Genomic DNA, 24,777 nt, shown 5'->3' with positions numbered 1-24,777 from the left:
GGGAGGTGGCGGCGCTCTGTGCATGCGCACAGCCACCCCGGAAGCCCGCGAGGTGTCGCTCTAGCCTCAAGGCGTGATTCTAAGCACAAGCAGTAGAGTTTGGGTATTCGCTCGCTAGAAAGTCAAAGCGGCGCAGGGCGTGCCGGGAAGGCAGAGTCGTCCTCCGGGACAACCATCTTGCTCTCTTCGCCAGGGCCGAGCTGAGGGGCGCGGAAGGATGAAGGGATTCCCGGTGGTCGCGCGCTCCCTTTCGGTGAGTGCGAGCTGGAGGTGTTGTGCGTGGCGGGGAGAGGCATCGACAGCGGCGATAGCGGTTGTCCGGGCCCCGGCGGCTGCGGGCGGGCCTGACCCCAGCCAGCGCCGGGGCGGCAAGCCGGGCTGGCGGGCAGCGGGCGGGCGGGCGGTCGAGCGGGCTGCGTTCGTGCCTGTGGGGCTGTCGGCGAGGGGCGTGAGTGGGGGCCAGGGCTGGGGTCGAGCCGGCCGGGCGGATGGCGGAGCGGGGCGGCAGGGCTGAAGGTCAGACAGGCCGCGGGCCGGGCCCGGGGCGGCCTGCGCGCAGCTCTGTGGCAGGGAGCTCCTGCCGGGGCGAGGGACTCCCTCGGGGCCTTCACCCGAGGCCTCTCCCGGGAGCAGGAGGGAGACGAGGCAGGGCCGCCCGTATGGCCGGAGAGGGGAGGAGCGGTCTCTGAGGGGATCCTTTCTCGGTGGGGAAGCTTCAGCTGCTTGTGGCAAGGTGGTGCCCTTGGCAAGTGGGACTGGGCTAGTCCCGGGGGCGCGGAGCGGGCAGAGGGCTTGTTCTGCTGCCAAAAATCCTGTTGAGCCGGCGGACAGCTGAAATGTAACTTGTGTTAGGTCTCTGCTGCAAATGCTCTTTTGAGTAGGATGGCATCTTCTGAGTCACAGTATGTTTGTAAGTCAATTTTAGACAGGCAGCAGTAATTCATAAATAAGTAGGCTTAGAGGTTAAAATTAGGTGTCTTAACAGATTTGTGGTGGGGGAAGAAAGGATTTTTTCCTAGACTCATACATTGAACAGAGTCTGTGGCAAAGGAAGGGGAATTATGTCATTGGTATCCCTACAACTGAATGCAGTGGTGTTTCTGTCACTTGTTTTTTACTTTGAGATATATGGGAATGAAGTTATTTTTTAATGTGAAAAGAAGAGTAATAAATACATTTATTTTACAAGTATAAGAAAGTTCCAAAAAGGGTGGAAGGGAACAGCATTTCAGATTCGAAATCAATACTCTTGTCATTTCTGTTGCCAGCTACTGAAGGGAAGGCTCTTGCGATGTGCACCTTTTCAATTTGAAGGCCTGCTTCTGGTTATTACTCTGGAGTTTGGGGACTTGCATACGTGTCCTCTTTGCAGCAATCAGCACAGATAGGTTGGTGTTCTGAGAGGTGACTCTTTAGGAGTTGAACTGCCTACACCTAATAAATTAGAAAGTTATCTCCAAAGTTGTGTTCTGCGTATGTGGATTGCTGTAGCAGTTTGTTCAGTTAATTGCTATACATTGCTACAGACTATATAGTATCAGTAGAGATTCCCACTGCACAACAGCAAGGGGGGGGGGGGGGAGCTTTCTTGCAGTGCTATTTCTTGAACTTCCAGTGACCTCATATAAGTCATTGCACAGCTTCCAACAGTGATGTAAAAAATGGTCAGAGGAATTACAAGGAAATCACTGTTTTTGCTCTGGGACTTGAAGTCGTTCATTGTATTTCTACTTTAAAATTAGTTGCTTTTTCAGTATGTAATGGAATATGTGATGCACTAATTCAGGAAATCCATTCTCTTATGCTTTCTCCTCTAGAAGAGACTTTACTCACTTAAGGTAGCTCCTAAAGTTGCAACCTCAGCAACTGCAGAACGAGTGAAGTTAGTTCCAGAGTCTGAGGATCTTGAGGTCAGTATGAATACTGGTATTTTTTTCTCTCTTCTTTTTATTTGTCTTTTAAAACTCAGTCAAAGCAGAACTGTGACAATACCTCCAGTGGATGGCTAAACCAAATTTTTTCTTTTTAATACAGATCACAAAATTACCGAATGGCTTAGTTATTGCATCTCTGGAAAACTTTTCCCCGGCTTCAAGAATTGGTGTGTTTATTAAAGCAGGCAGCAGATATGAAACCACTAGTAACTTGGGAACTGCTCACTTGCTTCGTCTTGCATCTAATTTGGTAGGTGTTTATTCTCTTTGTTGGCAGTAGATGAAATGGTGGAAGGTTTATGATCACAAAGAGAAACAATATGGTAAAACCTAATATAAGAGATCTTATAAAGTGGAAAACAATCTACATTGATTCTTGGTTAGCTGGTTCAAGTGCAGGAGAAATTACATTACTTCCTGGAAGACAGGCAGTCATATTTATTTAGAATTATGCTCTCCGGTGGTGTCTTAAACTATATATATAATATATCTATATCAAGCTATAGACGTAACTCATTTTATTTAAGCTCCATTAAAAGTTAATTTGGGTGGCTGATACAAACTCAGTTTTGTGTGTGTGTGGAATATTTCCGAATAGTTTTTCTTACTACTGCCATCACGGTATTTTAAGCTCCTTGTTTTCCTTTCCCGTTTTATGTCTAGCTTCAGTTATACAAGATGCTGTGGAGGCAGATACATATCAGCAGGTTCAAAAAAGAATCAGATAAATTCATTGATAGCAGTGCAATACCATTGAATGGGTTGTGGGATGTTATATATAAACAGCCTCGTCTGTTGCCACTGTCAGGTACAGAACGCTGGGCTAGATGTCCCATGGACTTGACCCACTGTGGCCGTTCCCCTTGTTCCTGTTTATCTCAATTGCTGTCTGGCTCTAGCTGCAGATGTAAACGTGGCCTGTCTTGCACACCAGCCAGGCTGTGACGATTAGAGCTACACAGCGCCATTGGCATGTCTTCGACTGCTGTTGTGTGGTCTCAATCCACATCAGTTTCAGGCAGAAAAAAAAAAAAAAAAAACCATCCCAGCTGCTTATTACCTTCTTTCCAACTGCTGCACAAAGTTACTTGCCCCAGACAGCTGTCAGCATAATAGTATATATAGGCATTCCTTGCCCTGGTTTTGTCAAGCTTATCTAATTCAAAGAATCCTAATAAATGTTCAAGCAAACCTGGATCATTCTAGAATGGGGCTGGGGAGCAAATATTTGAGCAATTATGGTGGAAAATCAGAGAGGATGATAGAAATGATTGGGAGTAGGGATGCAGTAAGCTGGCTCAACTTTTCAAAATGGCTTCTGTATAAATGAATGAACTGACACTACTTCAGCTTTGCCTGAGCACTGAACAACCTCAGGCAAATCTGTTCTTAAAATAGCTAGAATTTTAAGGTGCTCTTTTTTTTTTTTTTAAATAGACTACTAAAGGAGCATCATCTTTCCGGATTACTCGTGGCATTGAAGCTGTTGGGGGTAGCCTAAGGTTTGTAACCACATACAAAGATAATCTGTCTTGGTAAAATGTAAAATGCAGTCAAGCTGTATGACTAAAGGAACCTTAAAACAATGAGCATAACAATACGTAGGTGGATAAGCTCAGTGTGGTAATGGTACTTGAATGGTGAACGTTGACAGGGAACGTCTTTTCTACTTCTCATTCTACTAAGATTCAAGAGTGCACCGATGATTGGTATTTCAAAAACAACTTTCAGTTAACAAAATATAAATGTTGTGTACCTGGAAGAAATATAATTTGTCCAGAAAGCTTAATGTTCTTTCTGCCTTTACAGGCTTCGAGATAAAACTTCCTGAAGTCAGTAGATTTTTTTTATTATTATTTTTTTTCCACTCCATCTTTTGTGAATAGATACCACTCATCACACTGCAATTTTGGGAACAATTCAGACAGTAGTTGGCTTTCGTGATTTGAGAGTTTAAAGCCTAGAAAACAAGCCTAAGAGAAATAAAAGAGGGATCTCGCTGTGCCTGCTTTCTTGCAATGTATCTTGAAATCATCCAGTAAGATTGTTTTATATAGAATTTGGTTAAAAGCAGTGTTTTATATAACTTGAGACTCTACTCTGGTTTTGTTCTTGTTAATCACAATGTGTTGAAGCAAGTGGAAAAGACCAACTATGTTTTCCGCCCAAAGAGAATAATTTCTAAATTGCCTTGTTTAATACATATACACATTTTTCTTCAAGTTTTGCTATTCAGCCTTATTTGTTGTTGTACCTTGAATTATCATGGTATCTTAAATTCTGATGGTCACAAGACACTTGTTATTACTTGAATACTTAAGATAAGCATTTTAGTTATGTCTGTTTCTGCTCTGTGTGTATTATCACTCCTTTAAACAGTCACCTCAAGCAGATTTAAGGTTAACTAGATACTCTAGCTAATATCTTGCTGACGAATTCAGTCAATGGGGAATATGTGTGAAAATCCAATTCTGTGTTCTCTGCTGAAATGCATTTGTATTTTTTCTCATTTAGCGTGTACTCAACAAGAGAGAAAATGACTTACTCTGTTGAATGCCTGCGTGACTATGTGTAGGTATCTAGATATGCTGTAAACTGAATTACTGCATTCTTTACAAACTGCTCTATAGTAAAGTAGAGACCTATCATTTTACAGGGTAGGAGTAATACCTATTTTCATGTCTTTGTAATAAATCAATAAATTACTGTATTAATATTCAGCTTCTGTATCATGTTACTGAGCATACGAATGCTACGGAACTGAAGTTGAATTCTCATACTTTGTACAGCAGTGGTAATAACTACTCTGGCTCGAGTGATATATTTTGTTGTTAATGTGTTGCTTACAGATTAGTTTGAATTGCTTTCAACTTCAAAAGAAATACATGCTACTTCTGTTGTGTTTAATGCCTTTGTAACTTTTTTTAAATCTAGTGATACAGTAATGGAGTACCTTCTTAATGTCACCACAGCACCAGAGTTCAGACCATGGGAAGTAACTGATCTTCAGCCGCGACTGAAAGTTGACAAAGCAATCGCATTTCAGAATCCTCAAGTTGGTAAGTGTATTTTCTGATCCACTGCATTGGCTTCATGGGAGTTCCTTCAAAATGAAAAACTTGGAAAAAATGGAGTTTCCCTTTTGCTCTGTCACATGACCATTTCATTTTTCAGCTTTTCCCCATTGATAGCTCTTTCTGTTGTTATGGAACTTTTTTATAAATCCACAAGTTTTTCAAGCCTGTGCATAACAACATTGAGCAAGTAACATGCTGAAGACAGCTTCCATTTTACCTTTTTAATTTTTTTGAAGTACAACTAAAAGATGTGCAAGTCATGCCTATTGCTGACAATGTATTTGCAGCAGCTTGTGTTCTGAAAACAGTATTTAGGTATTACTCATCGATGCGGAAGCAGTATTCTACAAAAGACTTCTTGAATTTGTATGGTTTTGGTATTTTGGTATAAAAAATATGCGTTTTCATTACACTGAAAATGGATTTCAGTTTTAGGTTTATAAATTTAGGTTCGTGGGTTTTAAAAAAAAAAAAAGGGCAAACACAAAGCCTCAGCCAAACCAAACCTATTCTAGTACATCTTGTGTTACATAACTCTAGTCATCTAAGCTCACCCAGGTAGTTCTGCACAATAAACATGATTTGTACTACTCTGAAGCATGCTTACCTTCATAACCCATTAAAGGTGACAACACAATGTTGGGCTTTGGAAAATCTCTGGCTTATATTGAAGTGCTGCTATTTTTTTAAATCGGCATCAAGAACAATCTTTGTTTTTTAAACTTGTATCAAGTACAGGTTGGTTTCATAGTAATTTAATATTTTCAGTTACAGTTATGTTCAGAATCAGAACTATGAAGAAAGGAGTGTCATCTTTCTCTTGAGAATATTTTGAGAGTATCAGACAGGAATGAGTAGAATGCTATTGGATGCAAGAGAAAAAACTAAGGAGAAGGGAAGTGAAGACACTAGCATCCTTCATCTGAATAGGGAGACAGATGAGACATCACACAAAGCTACAAACAGCATTATAAACAGCCTGTTCTTTCTCAAGCTCAAGAACGAGGGAGGCTTACAGTGAATATGGTGATGATTCTGAAACAAATTAAAAGGATGTTGGGGTTTGTTGTTTTCTGTTGCTCCCCCTCCCCCAAACACTGATTGCATTTATAGCTTGCTGTTGAGGCCAAAAAATGTTCAGCATATGCAAGTTATTAGATTTTTTTTTTTTTTTTTTAAGAAGTTACAAAAGAATAGAAGCCCTCAGCCCAGATTCTGTCACCCGAGGATTTGGATGAAACTTCAATGTGTATTGGATTATTCCAGACATGCTTTAGCAGATCTTGTGGTCCTTAAAGTGGACCACAGCTCTGTTTCACTGGGGTAACATTTAGTTTCATTCATAATCTTCATTAAAAGTGGCTTTTATGTTAATCATCATCACTACAACTTTGTTCCTTTTAGGAGTGCTGGAAAACTTGCATGCTGCAGCTTATAAGAATGCTCTGGCAAACTCCTTATATTGTCCAGATTACACAATTGGAAAAATTACTTCTGAGCAGGTAGGATTATTTGTAAATCTCTTTCAGTTTCTTTATCAAGGATAGATGAGAGAGAAAATTAATTTAGTAAATATACAGTCAGTATCTACTATCATATTAGTCTGGTGTTAAAATAATTTATTTCAGTGCAGCTTTTAGTATTGGGTACAGAATTCACGTTCACATTTAGAGAGGTGGTTAATGTCAGTGGCTTTTTGTTAATAAGAAGGCTGTCAAGAAAATGGAAGTGTTCTTGTATAAAAGGGTTTTGTAGTTGTCACTGGAGAATGCGTAAAATGCTATGCTATAGACAGTTTCTTTTGGAAGCATTGGAGTTTGCTGCATTAAGAAGCATAAGGCGGAACAGTGGATGTCAGAAACACACTTGCCATTTTTGTTCTTTATACAAAATACCCTAAAATGTGAATTTACTGTTGCAGCTTCACCATTTTGTACAGAACAATTTCACAAGTGCGAGAATGGCTCTTGTAGGAATAGGTATGTATATTCTTTAATGGACACTGCAATTCATAAGGGAAAACTACTGTAGGAATTTGAGTTCTCTGTAGAAGTAAAATGTTATGGTACACTTAAAACACTTTTATGTAACTGCTGTAGCTTTTCAATGCCATTACATGACTTGGAATAAACTATTGTATTGCAGGTGTAAAGCACACTGACTTAAAGCAAGTTGCAGAGCACTTTCTAAATATCCGAAGCGGAGCTGGTATTTCTAGTGCAAAGGCTGTCTATCGAGGAGGTAAGTATGTTTCTTGTATCTGTTCTGAATGACTGATTTTCTGTTTATTATAAATGTAGTAGTATTCAAAGGTGCAACGGAAAACTATATAGTTGTACTAAATGCTGTACATGGGAAGTGACAGTTCAGAGGCATCTCCTATCTAAATAAGCAGAGGATTATTCCCCACCGTGGAAAGTTCTGGGATAAAACTGAACCCGTATCTCCAACAAAGCTTTACCTGCAAGATCATTTATTCCATAAAGTGAAAAACAAGCTGGCATATGGTTTCTCTTGGCATTTTTGGGAAAGTTCTCTTAATAGATCAAGGACTGTCTAGAAGTGGTGGTAGGCTTTCTTATTAGGGAAGATCTGTTAGAATGTCGTCAGTCTTTCATAAAAGACAAAGCAATGCTTAGCTCTTTCAGAGCAGTATCTTGTACTAATACCAATAGCTATTCTTTAGTTGGGGTATCCGATCATTCTGTAAACAGGTGAGGAAAAAGTAAAGTTCCAACATTTAATATTTGACTGGAATAACTTCAGTTTCTATAAAACAGAGTAAATATTGTTATGAACAGAAGGTACGCTACTTTTCTGGATATTTGTTATCTGGAGATTCACTGAGTTTTATCATCTCATACTATGTATAGTTTAGGGTCAGGTTCAAATAAGGCATAGTAAGGTACTTGGTTTTGTGCTTGCAAGAAAATTTTTGTATGTAAAGGACTTCTTAAAATGACCTACTAACAGCTTCTTGCTGTCTTCCTGAGTGGACATGCAATAACTTCACACCCTGGCTTCTCTCGCATGAAACTAACTCCTAGCTAGAAATGTTTCCTTTCCATACCTCTGAACGTACAGTAGTTTCTAACTGAACACTGCATTACCTTTTATTCTGTTGTTGTATTTTTAGGAGAAATCAGAGAACAGAATGGTGATAGCCTTGTCCATGCTGCTATTGTAACAGAAGGAGCTGCTGTTGGAAGTGCAGAAGCAAATGCGTTCAGTGTTCTTCAGCACATTTTAGGTGCTGGACCCCTTATCAAGAGGGGAAGCAATGTTACCAGCAAATTGTCCCAGGGTATTGCTAAAGCAACTACCCAGCCATTTGACGTAAGTTCAAAGGGTTAGTGTACTCTAATATTTTAAGTAAAATGCATACTATCCTTTGAGAGGTTACTACCTCCAGCTAGAATCTTAATTAGTTCATTCTTGCACAAGTTGCAGTATTTCCAAGAAGGCCTTCCAATCTGATTTTTCCTCTGCAAAGATGGAGTGTAGCTTCCTGAATTACAGTATTTTAGATCCTAATAGTAATTATTTTCCTATGCTTGATGCCGAGTTGTTCTGATACTTAGTTGTTCTGAACAGAATAACAGTTGATGATAATGTTTGTTTTGCAGGCTTCAGCATTTAATGTTAACTACTCTGATTCTGGGCTCTTTGGGATTTATACCATATCCCAGGCTCCAAACGCTGGAGAGGTGAGTTGCTGATTAGAATTTAAGTACTAACAACATAACTCTCAAACTAGTGTTCTGATTTGAGATAGTGACTGATTAATCTAAAAAAAGTCAGTTCATCTGGTTTCTTGTATAAGAATGCTGCGTGTTCAGTTATGACTTAACTCTGTAAGCTGGGAATGAGATTTACTTTCTGGGAGCTACAAAATACCTAATATGAACTGGATCTAGTAAAATACCATGAATTGCTGACTGTAATTGCTGGTTTACATGTGTAAGCCTAAGCATATCATGAGGAGCGTGCTAGCTCTTGAAGCTGGCAGAACTGAATGCTCTCATGAAAAATGGTGAGACCATGCAAATTAATGTGTTGTTGCAATTTAAATCCACACTGGTTTTTGTGTCTCATTTGGGCATTTATGACTGTTTTTAGTTTTGTTATAAAGCTGTTCAGAATTGAGTTCAGGCAGACAGTCCTAACACTGTCAACTGTTCTCCCCTGAAGTCTCCAAGATGTCAGATAATAGGAATAACATGTTGAAATTTAATGCGGGAAGAAGTCTTAAATGATTTAATTTTCCTCAGGTCATTAAAGCTGCTTTGAACCAGATAAAGGCAGTTGCTCAGGGCAGCATCACTGATGACGATGTCACAAAGGCAAAGTAAGTGAGTAAAGAACTGTCTTGCGTGTTGTAAAGAGAAGTTTCTTAACATGTAGCTACTTGTCAAACACTTAGACTACTCTGTACAGCAAAGCTTATCGTTGTCCTGTAATTATTTCTGTGGGGAACTGCTCACTTTCCTGCGATGAAATTGAACCACTGTCAATACTCTTTTTTTCAAAGCTACATTGATTCTCTGCTAGTGGTATTTCCTAATAAAAACTTCTTAGATAAGTGTTAATGTTTACTGAAAGCTGTTTCAATGTAAGAAAATAGCAAGTATCAGCAGATGCTGTCATTTTAATCATACTCTGTAGTATTTAAATTAGAATCCTAAATTGCATTATTTAGGTAATTCCCTTTACAGTCGTACTGCAACAATTCCCAAAACAATTCTATTAAGCAATCTTCTGCATCTTCAAAGAGTAGTAGTAATGATGGTCTGCAAGTGTAAAGCACTGACCAAGTGCTCAAAACACATGCCCCTAGGAATATTTGAGATGGGGGAAAATGACTTTTAGAGATGCAGTAACACCAACAAAGTTTTAGAGTTTCTAATTTATAGAAGGTTGTGCACATTAGTTGGTGCTTGATCACTGTACTGCACTGCAGATAAACTGCACTGAGTCTCTAAAGCTGTAGTTGTGCAATACAACAACATAGTACAGACTCACTCAAGTAGAAAAATTGAAGTATTGTCTGTTGCATATATAAAATACTTACAAGACTCCACATAAAGCTTGATTACACAAAACATGATAACCTAGACATGATTGGTTGTGCCTTAGTCACGAGTAGCTAAATGGTGAATTCTGGACCTTTATATTTGGCATTATTATTGGGGGGGGGGGGGGGGTGTGTGTCCTTTTTTTTTTTTTTTTTGAGTGTGGTTGTTTGGGTTTTTTGTTTTGTTTTTTTAAAGAAGCTGCCTAGTATTAGGGAGGTAGGGTTTTGGTTTGGTTTTTTTTGGAGTTTCCCTTCTGGAATGGCTTCACGTATTTTCTATATTGCTCTTTTTCCTTTAGTGACCCAAAAAAACCCCCAAAAAACAAATTCAAGGTCAGTGATATTTGCAGAGTCTTGCAATTCAGTCAAAAAAACCAAGCTACTTAATCATATTCTATTGGAATAAACCATTTTCTGCCATTTTGACTTTAAGAGAATAGGAGTAGCTTATAAAAATAAGATTTTTATATGTAGCAGCGAGACTGTGTGAAACAGAAAAAACAGTATAAACTTGCTGTCTTTTAACAGAACATGGAACTATTGCACAAGGAACCTAACCATTTACATTCATTGCTTCTTTGTCACTTACAACAAAATTGTTCTGCGTACGTCTGTTCTTGATGAGAAACTGGAATAAATTTTAAACGTAATCTTTAAACTTGATAGATTAGTTTGTCTAATTCCTGGAGTACCTGCGTTAGTTACTTCAGACAGAAACAAATTCTGAGCTAGACTTCTTCTGACTGTGTGGGGTGGCTAATCATTCCAAGGCCGTAGGTGTCCACGTACCCTGTCATTTTCATGCTTGGACTATTTGTGGTGCATCTTTCCTAACTACAGAACCCTTCCATACTTGGAAAACATTTCAAAATGGAGAGGAATCTTGAAAATTTAAAAAGCACCAAAAACTCATTGCACTTATGGGGGGGCAGTGGGGAATGTAATAACAGAACTTCCATGCTCACTCATCCTTCATGCTTTGTTCAATGGCAGAAACCAGCTGAAAGCCACCTATTTGATGTCAGTGGAGACTGCAGAAGGGTTACTGAATGAAATTGGCTCCGAGTCATTGATTTCTGGCACACACACATCACCATCTGTTGTTGCTCAAAAAATTGACTCTGTAGCCACTGCTGATGTTGTGAATGTAAGTATGTGTCGGCATCTACAGGTGTTCCTTAATCACTGTGTAACTTTTTTTTTTATACAAAACTGGTGCTCATTTGTGTGTGTTTATAAACAGACACATATACTATCTTTAAAAAAAAGGCAACTCATTTACAAATCCCAGCTGGCTATCTTTATTAACAGAAGACCCTTTAATCCAATACACTGTGAAACTAGTGTAGCTGGGAGTATGTGAAATTCTCATTTACTTCACTTAAATTTACCAAAACTGCCAATTAGTATTTGTGGAAAACTTGGTAATTAGTTCCAGTGCAGGCATTTCTGTGTCAAGGCTTTTAGGATTCCTGAGTCTAGAATACTTGGTGTGCTTAATAAAACAATTAGGCTGTCAATGATAAATTGACATAATGCCATTGCTATTCCAAATTATCTTGTTGCTTATTCTTGAAGCAAACTTCATACAGAAATCCATCAGAAAGAGAAATTCTAAGATGGAAAACTTGTTTTTTCACAGTCACTGCTAATTTGTGTTGCAGTAGCAATTAGCAGTAGCTTTAGTAGTAAGGAGAGATCCACTGTATCTTGTGGTGTAATAATTATTCTAGGAATAACCATTTTCAAAGAGTTTAGGCCTTTTATATCCAACTGTCATTCTGCCATCCCTGTTTAGATTATAAAGTAACGAGCTGGATTTGAAGCAAGTAAGTTTTAGACAGCAAAAGGAAAATTGTTTAGTTGATGATGTACTATAGTAGTGTTGGGATTTGTTGTTTGTTTTAATAACTTGAAGCTGAGGCTATAAGCAGCAAGACAAATTCTGCTGTAGTGAATATTTCCTTATATCCATCTTTCTGATTTATTTTCAGGCTGCAAAGAAGTTTGTCAATGGGAAGAAATCAATGGCAGCTAGTGGGGATTTGGGATATACTCCTTTTCTTGATGAGTTGTAAAAACTAAACTGGGATGCGTATTCAAGATGGACCTGAGCTCTAAGTCACCTATGTTCTAAATAAATTACTACTAATGTGTTATTTATGAATTCAGTTCTTTCAGAAAATTAATCTGGAGTAATTGTGGGCTTGGACTCCTCAAATAAAGTGCTGAGTTCATACATTTCTTGCTGAGTGTTTTTTCCACTGAAAATGGTATCTAAAATGCTGCTGAGTCTGGCTCTGTACACTGAATGTTAAACTACAGTGAGAAAATAAGGTGAATTTTAGTCAATATAAAAAACAGATATATTGGAAATTATCATTGTGGTGCAAATACTGTAATTGCCATTAGTTGTCCATGTGTTCAGGAAAAGTTCTTGATAAACTGTCTGCACCATCCTTACATCAAGTAAATGAAGAAACCTTCATTAGAGCTTGCAACTGCTAGTTTACTGGGACTAGCAGAGGCAGTGTTTCTTAATGTCTTCTCCACAAATAGCATTGATAGACATCTTTGAGGGGAGGGAGGGCATTGCTAAAACAGCTTTATATAGCTAATATGTAATTTCAAATATCTTAGGACATTTAGATTTTTTTGAAGTCGAGGCATGTATTAAAACAGGTAAGATACAACTTCAGAAATCTAGGTTTTGAAGAAATTGGGTTTTGAGCTATTCTGAAATGGAGGCAAATTCTTCCAGACAGGATGTATGTGATGCAGAAGAGCAGGAGGAAGAGGGACTGGTCTCATTGTTTTCCATAGCCTAGTATGAAGGAGGTCTAACACCACTAGCATCACACTTAGGATTGCACAATGTATCAACATCATTATGAAGTACAGCATCACAACCACTGTCTCTGCCTACTCCAAGTGTCTGCCCTGTATCAGATACCTGCCAAATTTTGGATATTGATGGTAACTTACAACAGTATGACGGGAAGATTTATACTGAAAAGTTTCCAAGTCTTCATCATCACTACTGGACCTAGTGTCATCTTCATCCTCAGCATCTTCACTTGTGCTGAAAATACACAGCATGGTATTACTTTAACATGCAGTAATTCCCATAGCCATTTAGTTAACTTAATCATGGAGTCTTAAGTTTTTTGCGAATGCTTGTTCTAAAGACAAGTTCATTAGTTCTGAAGCTCCTCTAATATCAAACTAATACTATTGTCCACAGCCCTTTGCACACTGTTTCCTTTGGACTCTAAAGTAATAGCTAAGTTGTAATTCAGTCAAAAGAAAAGCAAGCTACCTTTTTCTGCTCCTTCAGAATAGCAAATAATTTGATTTATTTAAACATAAGCTTACAGGTTTAATCTCTTGGAAAGCCCCATGCTGCGTGAGCTTCCTTTCTGCTGTTCTAGCCTAATTATCTCCTTTTAATACTTCTGTTCCTTCCCCTACCTCTGAGGTTTCTTTTCTATTAAAACTTTGTGCCTCAGGAAAACTTGTAACTGCCTTGTATCCCATCTAGATTAATTATACTTGCTATTTGAGCCACCTTTAGGATTAAGAGCAATATATTTTTAAAAGCTTCTGTATGCAGTGGCTCTCACAAGAAAAGTTTATTTTTCCTGAAGTTTAATTTTAAAAGTCATAATCATTAACCACTGTCAGTAGTTAGACTGATTGAGAAACAGATAAGCTTTTTACATGGTTGTAGCAAGACCTCCATCTTGGTATCATCAGCTACTTGTAATTGTCTAGATCCTTAGCTATTACAATCGACATGGCCTCTTTGACTTCAGGGGCATTATTGCCAGCCAGACTTTTTATGGCCTCTGTGGAGGCGGGAAGGGGCATGTCTAAAATTAATGTTTGTCCTGACCCTGTCATCACTGTAACTAGAAAAGTAAACTTTTCGTTTGGTATTTGTTCATTTCAAATCACAGTTTTCTATTTCAGAAAAATAAATGAAAGTAAATCCTTAGACTAACATTTTATCCTAAAATGAAAAAGCTATTACACCATTTCTTGTTTCTTGCTAGAATAATAAGCAAGGTGTGAAATTCTAGTTATGCACAATACTTATTTCTTACTCTGCTATCATCACAAGAAGCTTTGCTTCAGGAATTAATTTAACTGCATTTTGCCAGTGTTGAGGTACTTCAACAAAATCTCTGTAAACTCTGATTTGTAGGATAGTTTCTACAAGAATTTTGTGCAGGAGCTGCCTAAGCTCTTGCAGAGTCCATCCTAAAACATTAGCATGTCTAATTTTTATTAGACCATCACCTGCCAAGGAAGAAAATTGGCAGCAATCAGATTAAGAGACTTTCTCAATTTTTTCAATGTTAGTATTGCAAAATATGTAGTCTTAACCACTTTCACATTTTTAGGTAAAAGCATGTGTTTAGCAGCTCTTCAAACCAACTGGATGCAATTTTTTTTTTGCTTTTTTAATGAAAGGTTTTTTATCTCTGTTAAGAACTAACCTTTTTACAACACTAAGGAAATCTGCAGTCCACTTATTTACCTTAGGATTTTTCTGAGCGAATGCGCTAAACTTTAGATTGCCTATTCAGTGCTGCCTTCCATTTCTGTGGGGTTTTTAGGTAAGATAAAGGTACAATGGTGCATGCCCTAATCAGGACCACTACTTGGGACCAGACAGACTCCAGCAAGGTTGAGCTGAGGTTACATAGCTACACTCCAAACAGTTCTGCTGGCATCTTTGCACTGCTTCACTGTACCTTTTCACAGCTGGAATACCCTGTCTATACCTATCTGCCATCTACCCATGTATGTCACTTTGCTGTTTACCTGTTGGTATGGAGCCAAGCGTACCCCTTCCTGCACAGTGGCTAAGTTTACCTAGGTGGATGCTGGAGAATCTGTGTAACAGCCGTGTCGCCTCATGTTTGTCTGGGCCGCAGAGGTTTGCAGGGTTTGACTGTCCTCCATGGCTGGTGCCTGTCCCTCCACTCTGAGAACAACCAACATGTGGGCGCATTGCAAGACAATGTCAAGCGAGGCCAGGGGAGAAGGAGGAGGTGTCTACAAGAGCTGCTGCAGAATCTAACTGAGGAGTTCCAGCAGAAAGCGGTGGTGAAGGTTTTTGTGTGTTTGTTTGTTTGTTTGTTTGAAGGGATAAGGCTGCATATAATGTTATTACCTGCTGCCAGTGGAAAGCACTGAGCTGCAGTTTGCAAAAAGCAGTACTGCATCCAAGAACAACAGAGTACTGAAGCCCCAGCACCTATAGATACCATGGGGTATAACAAGATGGGCTTCGAGAGGTTGGGGGAATTGCAATTACTGTGTAAACCTGTAATTTTGGAGACTGCAAAAGGCAAGCAGAATCAATCTGCAGCAGACTACAGCTCTATCAGCAGCCTGGCAGAAACAGTTGCACAGAGGAGCAGTATCAGCAAACATCATGTACTGAACTGCAACAGAACAGCATAGGGGATTTAAACAAGCAGTACAGCTGTCTGCTGCCATATTAGGCAGAGCAAGGAGCCTCTCTCCATCTGCTCTATTTTTTTCTTAACCCTTTTGGGTTAAAAATGCCTGTAGCAAAAATTTACAGGGTTTAAAACTGTTTACCTGAACTACTGACTACCATTTTTTCATTCACTTTTTCCACAACTACTCCTTCTACTCCATCATCATCACACCCTCTCTCCACTCTAGCTTATCACAAGGCACTGATTCTGCTGGGGTGCAAACAAGAAGTTCTGGAACAAGTACCAGGATAGCAAATACCAAAAAAGCAACAAGAAACATTTTACCAACCATTTTGTGTAAGTTCTCAGCCTCAAACAGAAAGGTAAATCACCCAGATTACGTGTTTCAAAATGCATAGACATACATGTACTTATGCTTTAAAATATCTGCAAGACACTCTCTGCTTTTAATAGATACTTTCAGAATTCTGTTTTTTCTGCCCATACTGTGCTGGTAACACTGTTGTGGTGAGTCAAAGCCATCTCTGAACTGCAGACGTAGATAATTTTGCTCCGCTGCTCCAGAATTTAGAGTCTGAACCACCCAGCTTTTCAGTTCACCTATCAGTTTTGTGATTGATACCATGCAGAGGCCACTGAAGATTTATGTGGAGTTAGACTCTTGCACTATGAAGGTATTTTGAGGAAACACACATATGAAGCAGCCCTATTTCTTCTGGCTGGCATGGAGAATAGGGCATGCATATGTACATACGAGTTTGGTGAGTCTAACTGTAGGATTTTAAGACATTAGTGCCTCCCACTACCTCTGTTAATTTCTACCTCCTCCCCGTTAAAGTCGGCAGAATAGCACCAGCTCTTTCAAGCTATAAGCAGTAATAAAATTGCTCTTTTAGGTTCCAGTTTGAAATTGTACAGATAATACTCAGCTTACTTAACTGAAAAAATAACTCCATAAAGATAAAACCTAATTCACTGCAAGAAAAACTCCTAGGCAGTGCATCATATTTTTCTGAAGCCCCATGCTCTGTACATTGGTATTAGTGCCAAAATAAGTGTGCTGCCTCTGGTATCATTAAGAGACGGAGCTTCTACAAAATACTATATTTTCTGCAAAATTTTACAGCTTTGGTCTTAAATACAAAGATTTTGTAAGTTCACTCTAAACATGAATTGAAAAAATTCAGCTGTTTGCTTTTTTTGTGTGTGTAGATTCAGGTGCTCCATGAAGCATGCTCCAATTGTTTCTTTTGGCTCCAAAGACTAAGACCAGCTACAAAGGGACAATGTTTGTTACCAGTCCTCAGCCCCCTTTAAACTGTTCAATACTTGCTGCATCACGAATAGAACACATCACATGCCACAAAGAATTTGACTCCTTGTTCTTGTAGCCTTTTTGGAAAATGCTTTTTCAAATTGTTGTGAATAGAACTATGTCGTTTCAGTGATTCCTAATCTGTATTTTTTACCTTATGGATGTAAAAAAAAAAAAAAAAAAAAACAAAATAACCAAATCAGTATCATATATGTGCTTTTGTATACCATAGGGGTTTTTTTAGGGAATAGATTAAAGCTATCAGCTCCTAAGATAATAATAATAAAAAAATACTTGTTCAAATCCATTTCTATTTTATGCTCAGGATTTTTCCACTGATTTTTATACTTGGATCAAAAGTGCAAGTCTTGTCTAAAAAGAGGTTAAGAACTCCACTGGATGGCTTTTATTGCACCAAACGAGTAGATCTTTATTCCTAGTGCTTGGAATTCTAATTCTCTCTGAAAGGTGCAAGAAGAAAGGACTGCCCAAACTATAAAGGCAATGCTGGGAAAATTGTTCTAATTTAAAGATACACATTTTCACTATACAGCCAGTAAATTTCTAAATGACTTCATTACACTCAAGTCTTAGCTTCATAGATTTCTACGTCAGAGGCAATTTAATAAATGGTAATAACATAGCACACTATCATCCCCAAACTGTAGCTCATGAGTCTAACGTAATTGGTCTAGGGACCCACATGAAGCAGTCAAATTTACAGAGCTTTCAATTACAAGCTTAATATAGGAGTCTGATGTTCCACAAGAAACCTTAATAACTAGTAATAGTCTGTTAGTACCAATACGGTACATTTCAGGTTTAAAGCATTTAGCAAATGAGCACCTGCATGGATTGTTAGAGCACAGAGATTAGTCCATTGCCACTTTGTAACTATTCTGTATAATAAAGAGAAATAAAAAGCAAACAATAAGGCAAATTAATTTCAAGCCTTCAGGAAGTTTTGTGTTACTTGTAGAGTGAAATTACTTGAACAATAATGCACTGAACAAAGAATGATATTATTCAAGTTTAGTTGCTATATAAAGGTAATAGTCAAACTATTTTTGGACAAACCTGTTAATGAATAGGAAATCTGTTTTTGCTGGAGAACAATATGTAGACTTAAATCTTGATCCGATTATGAAACAGTCACCCATATCAGCTATTTTAAGATCACAGGTATTTCATTACAATGGAATGCTGGCACAGAGCTTTATACACTTTGTGCTAGTTTCTTCTCTCTGTAATTTTAAATTGAGTTTCTTTTGATCTGTGTAAGTGTAAATAAATCAGACAGGCTCAAAGCATAAATACAGAACAAGAATATTTTCAATGCTATTAAATTTGAATATCACTGTTGGTTCTTTTTACCTGGTTTTAGCTTTCCATCATTAGTTGCAGAGCTTTTCTCAACAAGGCTTGTTATCTGGAGATATGGCCCATTCTGTATGATTATGAGATCTAATCCTTGTTCACCCATCCTAATATTTGCCTTCAATGTTGCAATCAGTGTGTGCTGACAGATGTTTTCCAGTGCTGGCAACTGCCCTTTGAAAAGTGAGAGGAAAATTTTACTAGTTGAAAGTGTGGTATCATTCTTCAATAAAATGTTGAAGGAGACATTTGAGCAGGTGCTGTACCCATTCTTAATTGTCCAAACTGTTAAGTCCCTCATCCTTAATTGCTTCTCTAGATAGGCATTGCCTGCTGAGTTGCTGCCAAAAAGCCATAATAGCGATACTTATAAAAAGTTAGTATACTCCATAAACTAGCTCTCTGCAAATAAATATACTGAAAGTAGTTTTTACTTAGAAACTTATTTCTTAAAAAGTCACACATTTTACCAAGAGAAAAAGCAATGCTGCTGTTAAGTATCCATTACAAATGGTGATATATTCAGGGAAGGTAGAGAACAGGGTACAGAATAACAGAACAGAGGAGTTGTCAGCTGTTAAGGACGTCAAGAAAAGATTGAATTCTTATAAAAAATGGATTTTGCAAATCAATATTTATAGAGAAGATTATTAATTTCTAAATTTCCAGCACATTGGTTTCACACCCTACTGCTGACATGAGGAAAGGGACTGTGCTTGCCATATTTAGCACCTACAGATATAAAATACTCTTGAGCATCTGCTATCCATTAAAATGTATAATACAAGTAATACAATATAAATTATATTATCCCAGTGTCTCCACCAAGAAATATAATAGGGTAATAAAGTAAATCCTCCATCTCTGAAGCCTGTTCTCCTCATCAAGAGCCAGGAAAAGTTAAGATTGTCACATGAGTGCTTGAGACTCTAAAACAAACTCTATTCTGTTAAAAATGACTTTTTTTGTCTCTGCTTTAAGATGTAATCTCTAAATGTAACTTCTGACAGTAGAGTAGCAATAACTTAACTGCTTGAGACTGTCTCCAGCGGTCTGGAATCACTTAATGAAAATTTGCACCACTTTACTCCTCTTCTTTAAAATACGGAAACTTGGTCATCTTTCCAATGGCTTCAGTAAAGCTTTGGATCAGGCTCTAAATGACAGCACAGAATGTCTAAAAAAGAATTAGGATTGAAAGTATAGCAATGTGAACATTTGATTTGTCAATTTGGCTGCTGAACTGCAAAACAGAGAAGGAAGCAGGAATGGTTTGAATTTTTTTTCCTCCCCAATGAAAAGTGCAGGATTTTTTTGTTGTTGAGCAGAATACTACATTTCATTTGGATGAAATACTTAATTTTCATGGTCATGCAAGAAAAGCAAAGGAAGACACACTGTGGAACACACTTTCATCTGTTGATAATTCTGAGAGGTTGGATGTCTGACTTGCTACTGTTTTTCCAGCTCAGGGATTTATGCAAAGTGGAAAAGGATCAGTAGAAGGGATGGAAACCTTTCCTATGGTGTTCTTGGCCACTTTTCAAAAAATGTGTGTTTCAATCTTTTTCAGCCAAAAGAGGGAACTGAATCCTAGTTTCCTACTTCCAGAAGAAGTACTTAACTCCCAGGCCAATAAAGGTAAACAGATTATACGAAGTAAGGCTAATTTCTATTATTTTCTAGCCAAAATTATTCAGCAAATTCCATTTAAATTCATGAGCAGCTGTAGGTCAGCAAATGATCAGCAGTGAAACAACAAACAAAAAATGCTAGTAACAAATCTAGCTAACTTTAATTAGAAGCCAGAATCCTGATTTTAAGCATCTTCTTATTGCATGAAGTTATCTTGCTGGACATGAGAGATCTAAAACCATGAAAGCTGTGACTAATCCAAAGCCTACAGAACATTTAGGAGGAATGCTCAGATTCACACTTTTAGATTAGACTCTGGTCTTTTTACTATACCTAATATCAGTCTATACAGTTTCCAAGGAAGGTGGATTTTCTCTTTGTTCTGTGCTACAGAAAGTTTAGACACTTGACAGAACTTACATTACAGATCCCCTAACACTGTCCTGATTTTCTCTAGGGTCACCCTTAAATTCTGCAGTTTCTGCAGGCAGCAGCATAGGATCTCATCCAATCCTCTTCTGCTGAAGAAACATCCTTTTCCTCTTGTCATCTGCTACAATTCCATTCGAAATACTCAAACTCAAGAGCAGGAATGCCTCTTGATACTAAGAAAATTTGGGGCACTGGGGGCTCTGTGAAGACAAACTGTCTGGTAGCACAAGGACTTTAAAAGTTTGAGATACTGAAATACAGGACTGGAAGAGTAGTGCTAGGGCAGCAGTGAGGAGATGGAAATGAACAGAGGAAGAAATGACCGAGACAGATGGAAACTCACTCTTAGTTTCATCCCCAACTGCTAGTGAAGACTTTGTATGTTCCATCAAGTCCAGAGGAAGAGCTTTTTCTATGGAGCCAAAACCCCTGGGCAGGCATGTCCTAGGCGAGCCTCTAGGAAATGTGCTACTGCTCCATGATGGCCTGTGGAGGAAGAGTCTACCAGCAGGTGAGGAGGCAACAACCCTGAGCAACTGCTCAGAATGCCGGGGCAGGCAGGTTCTGCACAGCAGTTCTGCCAGCGCCACACCGGTAACACTGGCATAGGGAAGTCTGGTGCTGGACAGAGGATGTATCTGTATCCAGTGCACTGTTTCAGTCCAGAGCAGTAATTTGATTTAGGCTGTCCGTCCGTCAATACTGCAGCTCTGTCTGAGGCCCCAAAGCTTCCTGGAGAACCTATAGCCGGCGGTCTCCCTCCCACACAGCATCCTTAGGCATGTACTCATCTCCTAATAAACCTGAGAAAGATTAAATAACTTACCACACAGCCTGCAAGGTAGGAAGACTGGATTCTGTCACTATTTCTGACTTCATATTTGCCTGCATATAAAAAGCCAATGAAAACCGTATCTTGCTTTTGTGTACCCTCTCCACCCCTCCTTCCTTTATTCCTTTTGCCATGAAGCTGTTATTTGGAGACAAACTCATTTTGAGGCAGACTTTTACATAATGCTTGTATTAAAAGCTATTTAAATACCACTTAAAGCCAATTTATAGGACAGTTGAAAATGATTCTTGGAAATATCTTCTTTTCAAGGCTGGATTCCCATTGTTAGTGCAATATAATTTTTAAATCTTTTAAATAAAAAATCAGTTGTCCCATTTCTTCCATGCAGCAATTGTTCCCTGTTTAAAGGGAATAATTTCAGCTGTTTTTCATCAAAAGTCTTACTATTTTCTCCACCCTTAAGAAAATCTGTCAAGAATAGGCAATTTCAATAGAACCTAAGTACAGCTCTTGTCCTCCAAATAATAAGTCCTACTCATTGCTGTTGAATACTTTAAGATTACTTTACTAATATCTCCATTTAGTTTGTATAGTCTCACATCTACATAAAAGACTTACACAAAAATAAACAGCACAATTGCCCGCTTGGCTTCCCGATATGTTCTGTATAGACCAGTTATGCTGCTCTGGAAAAAACAGGTGGGTGTTCACTGTTAGAAGGAAAAAAATATGTAAGCAATTAGCTATTTTTCAAGTACCTGTAGATGTGGAGGCTGCTAGACTAATTAGTTCAGCATTCCCATGGCAGTGACAATATCGAAGGCACAGAGTTATTGTGGCCAAAACCGGGCTGGTTTCCCACATTTGGTGCATTGTTCATTTATTGGCTACAGATTCCCCCACACTTCAATATAGCTGAATCCATGGAAAAGCATGTCATCAAAAATCGCTGTATTTGGGTGAGTTTTCTAGTCAAGATTAATTAGGTTTCCTTCCAAATACCAGCACAGACAGCAACACCACGTAGGGATTTTGCCATGCTCCACAGCCGTGTAACGTGTGGAGGAACCTCCATGAATCAGTCCTTCCACTTCTGCTGCTTTTACCATTGCTACAGAAGCAACTCTGAAATTTAAGCTCGTGCCCAGTATTTCAAAGGGATAAAGAGTGACAGAGACTAGTAAAACACGAGATTTCTTTTTTTGTGGTGAAGACAGACCTGTGATCGTTCCTCAGGCCCCTTTACACAGTGCTGAACAAGTAGCTCGTTCTCCTCTCTCTGAGCGGGTCTTCCCTGGGGGATGGCAGGCCCTGCCAGAGGGCAGTGAGGAGGGGGCAGCCCCGGCTGCACCCAGCCTGAGGGCTCCAGGCCGGCGCAGGGAGAAGAGAGGGATCCCCGTGCGCCTCGGTTGAAAAACAACCTTTGGGGATACGGATGCGTGAGGGTACAGAAGGACCAGGCCCGGGGCAGGTGTTGGGGCCCATCCACGGCGAGGCTCAGAGACGACGAGAAGGAACCGAAGCCCCGCCGTTGCGGCCGCCCCTCACAGGAGCCCGCCCTGAGGCGACGATCACCCCCCCCCCCCGCCCCACCGCGGCGTCGCACGCACCGGCCGGCGGCAGCGCCCCCCCACCCGCCCCGCGGCGGCGGCATGCCCCGCCCTCTTCCCTAGGCCTCGCCCACCGTCGGCGCTCCGCCCCGCCCCTCGCCCCTCTTCATGCTTTGCGCCTCCAGCCTGCCCCGCGCCCAGCCGCCTGCCCGCCCCTTTAGGGCCAGCCCCGCCTTACGCCCCGCCCACCAGCGGCAAGTCCCGCCTCTCCGCGCGCCGCTCCCTAGAGAAAGCCCGCCGCGGCCTCGGGGGTTCTCCCGCCCCGTTGCGGCGGAGGCCCCGCCCCCCGCAGGAAGCCCCGCCCCGCCCGGGGGAGAACGCCAGGGAGAGTGGGTTTCCCTTCCGGAGTAACCGCCGTCCCCCCGCCCGCCGGGTTCGCTTCCGGCTCCATCCGGGGGGGCCCGTTCCTGGCGCTGCTGCCGAGGGGAGCGCGGGGCCCATGGAGCCGCGGCTGTGAGGCGCCCCCGGCCCGGGCCCGCTGCGGGAGCCGGGCGGAGGCCGGACCCGGGAGCCGCCGGAGCCGGAGGAGATGGACAAACTGACCATCATCTCAGGATGCCTCTTCCTGGCCGCCGACATCTTCGCCATCGCCAGCCTGGCGAACCCGGACTGGATCAACACCGGCGAGTCCGCGGGTGAGGGGGGCCGGCGGCGGGGACCCGCCGGGGGGGCGGCAGGTGGCCGGGCGGGGGCTCCGCCAGCGCCCGGGGGGTTCGGGGGCGGGCGGGGTGCGCGGCCCGAGGCGACGGTGGGGGCCGGGGAGGCTTCCTCTGAGGGGCCGCTCCTCAGGCGGGGGCCGCGGGGCCTGGCGCTGTCGCGGTGGGACCGGCGTGAGGCGCCGGGGGGGGGAAATCCCGGGGGGCTGGCTGGCCTCCGGGCGGGAGGGGCGGCGGAGCCGGGCCCCCGGGGGCTGCGGGGAGCTCCCGGGGCCGGCCCCGCGGCGCGGAGAAGGGCGAAGCGTCCGGTCGGAGCTGGCGGGACCCTTCCCCCCCCGGGCAGAGCCGCGGGTGCCCCGCGGTGCGTCCCGGCTGCTGTCCTCGGGCGCGGGGGGGACGCGCTGTGTGGAGCCCGGTCTCCCAAGGGGTCCTGCGGAAGCCCATCGGGCCTCTTTGCGCTCTGTGAAGCCGGAGGGCCAGGGCGGCATCCCCGCCTGTGTCTCGGAGGTTCAGTCACCTTGGACAGAGAATTTAGATCAGCCTCTCTGCATAGTTTGTGGCAGGTTTTGACTCTCTCGTACTATATACTGACGTTTCCTTTGTGCAGGGAGGATCTTGCTTTCCTTCATCTTTTTTTTTCCAGAATATTGCCCGCATACTGATTTTTATCAGCTTTTAAGCCTAGGTCGTGTGTGGTTTTTATTTTAGAATCTGATGTTGTTTTCTTTAAAAGAACAAGGATTTGTGCATCTGTCTTTTTACTAATGATGTAATTGTATGAACAATTTATTTCAGCCTGTTGATAAGGACCCGCATGTTCTGATGAGTGGAGCAGGGAGAGATAATAGGAGGAGGGCTGCTCTTTGATCTCATGCCCCAGAGAAACCCAAATCTCCTTGTCAGGAAAGGAAGCCATCCTTACTACAAACAGATGAAACGAACTGAACCACCTTTTCCTAAACTTATAATTTCCAAGCAAGCCACAGGTATAGAATAGAGAAAAGGGGTCTTGGGGTAAAGGCTTCTGTCATAAATTCTTGCAGAGGGTTTAAAAAATTCTATTTGTCTGTCTTGCATCTTCCATGCCTAATATTTGGTGCATGTTAGAGGACTGAACTGGTTCAAATGGAGTCATATTTCCTTTATTCTGATGAAGTAGAGTATTAAGAATGCGGGCTATTAGGGATTGGTGACTGCCATTCCCTCTGACCAGACTGTCCTTATGGTTTGTTGGAATTGCTTCTAGTTACCTAGTCTAGAACCTGGCCTTTCCTACACAGTCCAAAGGAGAGGAACGAGTCACTTCCCTTCCCAAAGTGCAGCATTCAGGAACTCCCTAGGTGACTTCACTGTTCCTCCTGTAGCTAATTGTGATGATCTTCCTGCCTATGGCTACA

The 24,777-nt window shown here is 41.0% G+C and overlaps 2 protein-coding genes across 3 annotated transcripts in view; both read left to right on the top strand.

Moving 5' to 3' along the window:
- Positions 1–57: 57 nt before the first annotated feature.
- On the top strand, positions 58–12,326 carry UQCRC2 (ubiquinol-cytochrome c reductase core protein 2). 2 transcript variants are annotated; one of them, XM_075514625.1, is made up of 14 exons: positions 58–253; positions 1,818–1,910; positions 2,035–2,184; positions 3,372–3,436; positions 4,449–4,505; positions 4,869–4,993; positions 6,416–6,513; positions 6,933–6,990; positions 7,157–7,252; positions 8,148–8,347; positions 8,638–8,718; positions 9,283–9,359; positions 11,079–11,232; positions 12,080–12,326. In XM_075514625.1, the coding sequence occupies exons 1-14, from the start codon at positions 218–220 to the stop codon at positions 12,161–12,163; spliced, it is 1,374 nt and encodes a 457-aa protein (XP_075370740.1). In that variant the 5' UTR covers positions 58–217; the 3' UTR covers positions 12,164–12,326. The 2 variants fall into 2 exon arrangements, with proteins under 2 accessions (XP_075370740.1, XP_075370741.1); XM_075514626.1 differs by lacking the exon at positions 12,080–12,326 and having other exon boundaries at positions 9,283–9,367; positions 11,086–11,215.
- A 10,730-nt stretch (positions 12,327–23,056) lies between these two features.
- Positions 23,057–24,777, top strand: part of MOSMO (modulator of smoothened) — a 33,281-nt gene continuing 31,560 nt past the window's right edge. The window contains exon 1 of the mRNA XM_075514963.1: positions 23,057–23,359. Within this exon, the coding sequence (XP_075371078.1) occupies positions 23,254–23,359 (106 nt within the window). The 5' untranslated portion in view covers positions 23,057–23,253. The remainder of the gene's footprint in view (positions 23,360–24,777) is intronic.

Source organism: Mycteria americana, chromosome 12 (assembly GCF_035582795.1).
Source record: "Mycteria americana isolate JAX WOST 10 ecotype Jacksonville Zoo and Gardens chromosome 12, USCA_MyAme_1.0, whole genome shotgun sequence".
Lineage (NCBI taxonomy): Eukaryota > Metazoa > Chordata > Aves > Ciconiiformes > Ciconiidae > Mycteria > Mycteria americana.
The sequence above is the reverse complement of the archived record's forward strand: the minus strand, read 5'-3'. Positions and strand labels throughout refer to the sequence as shown.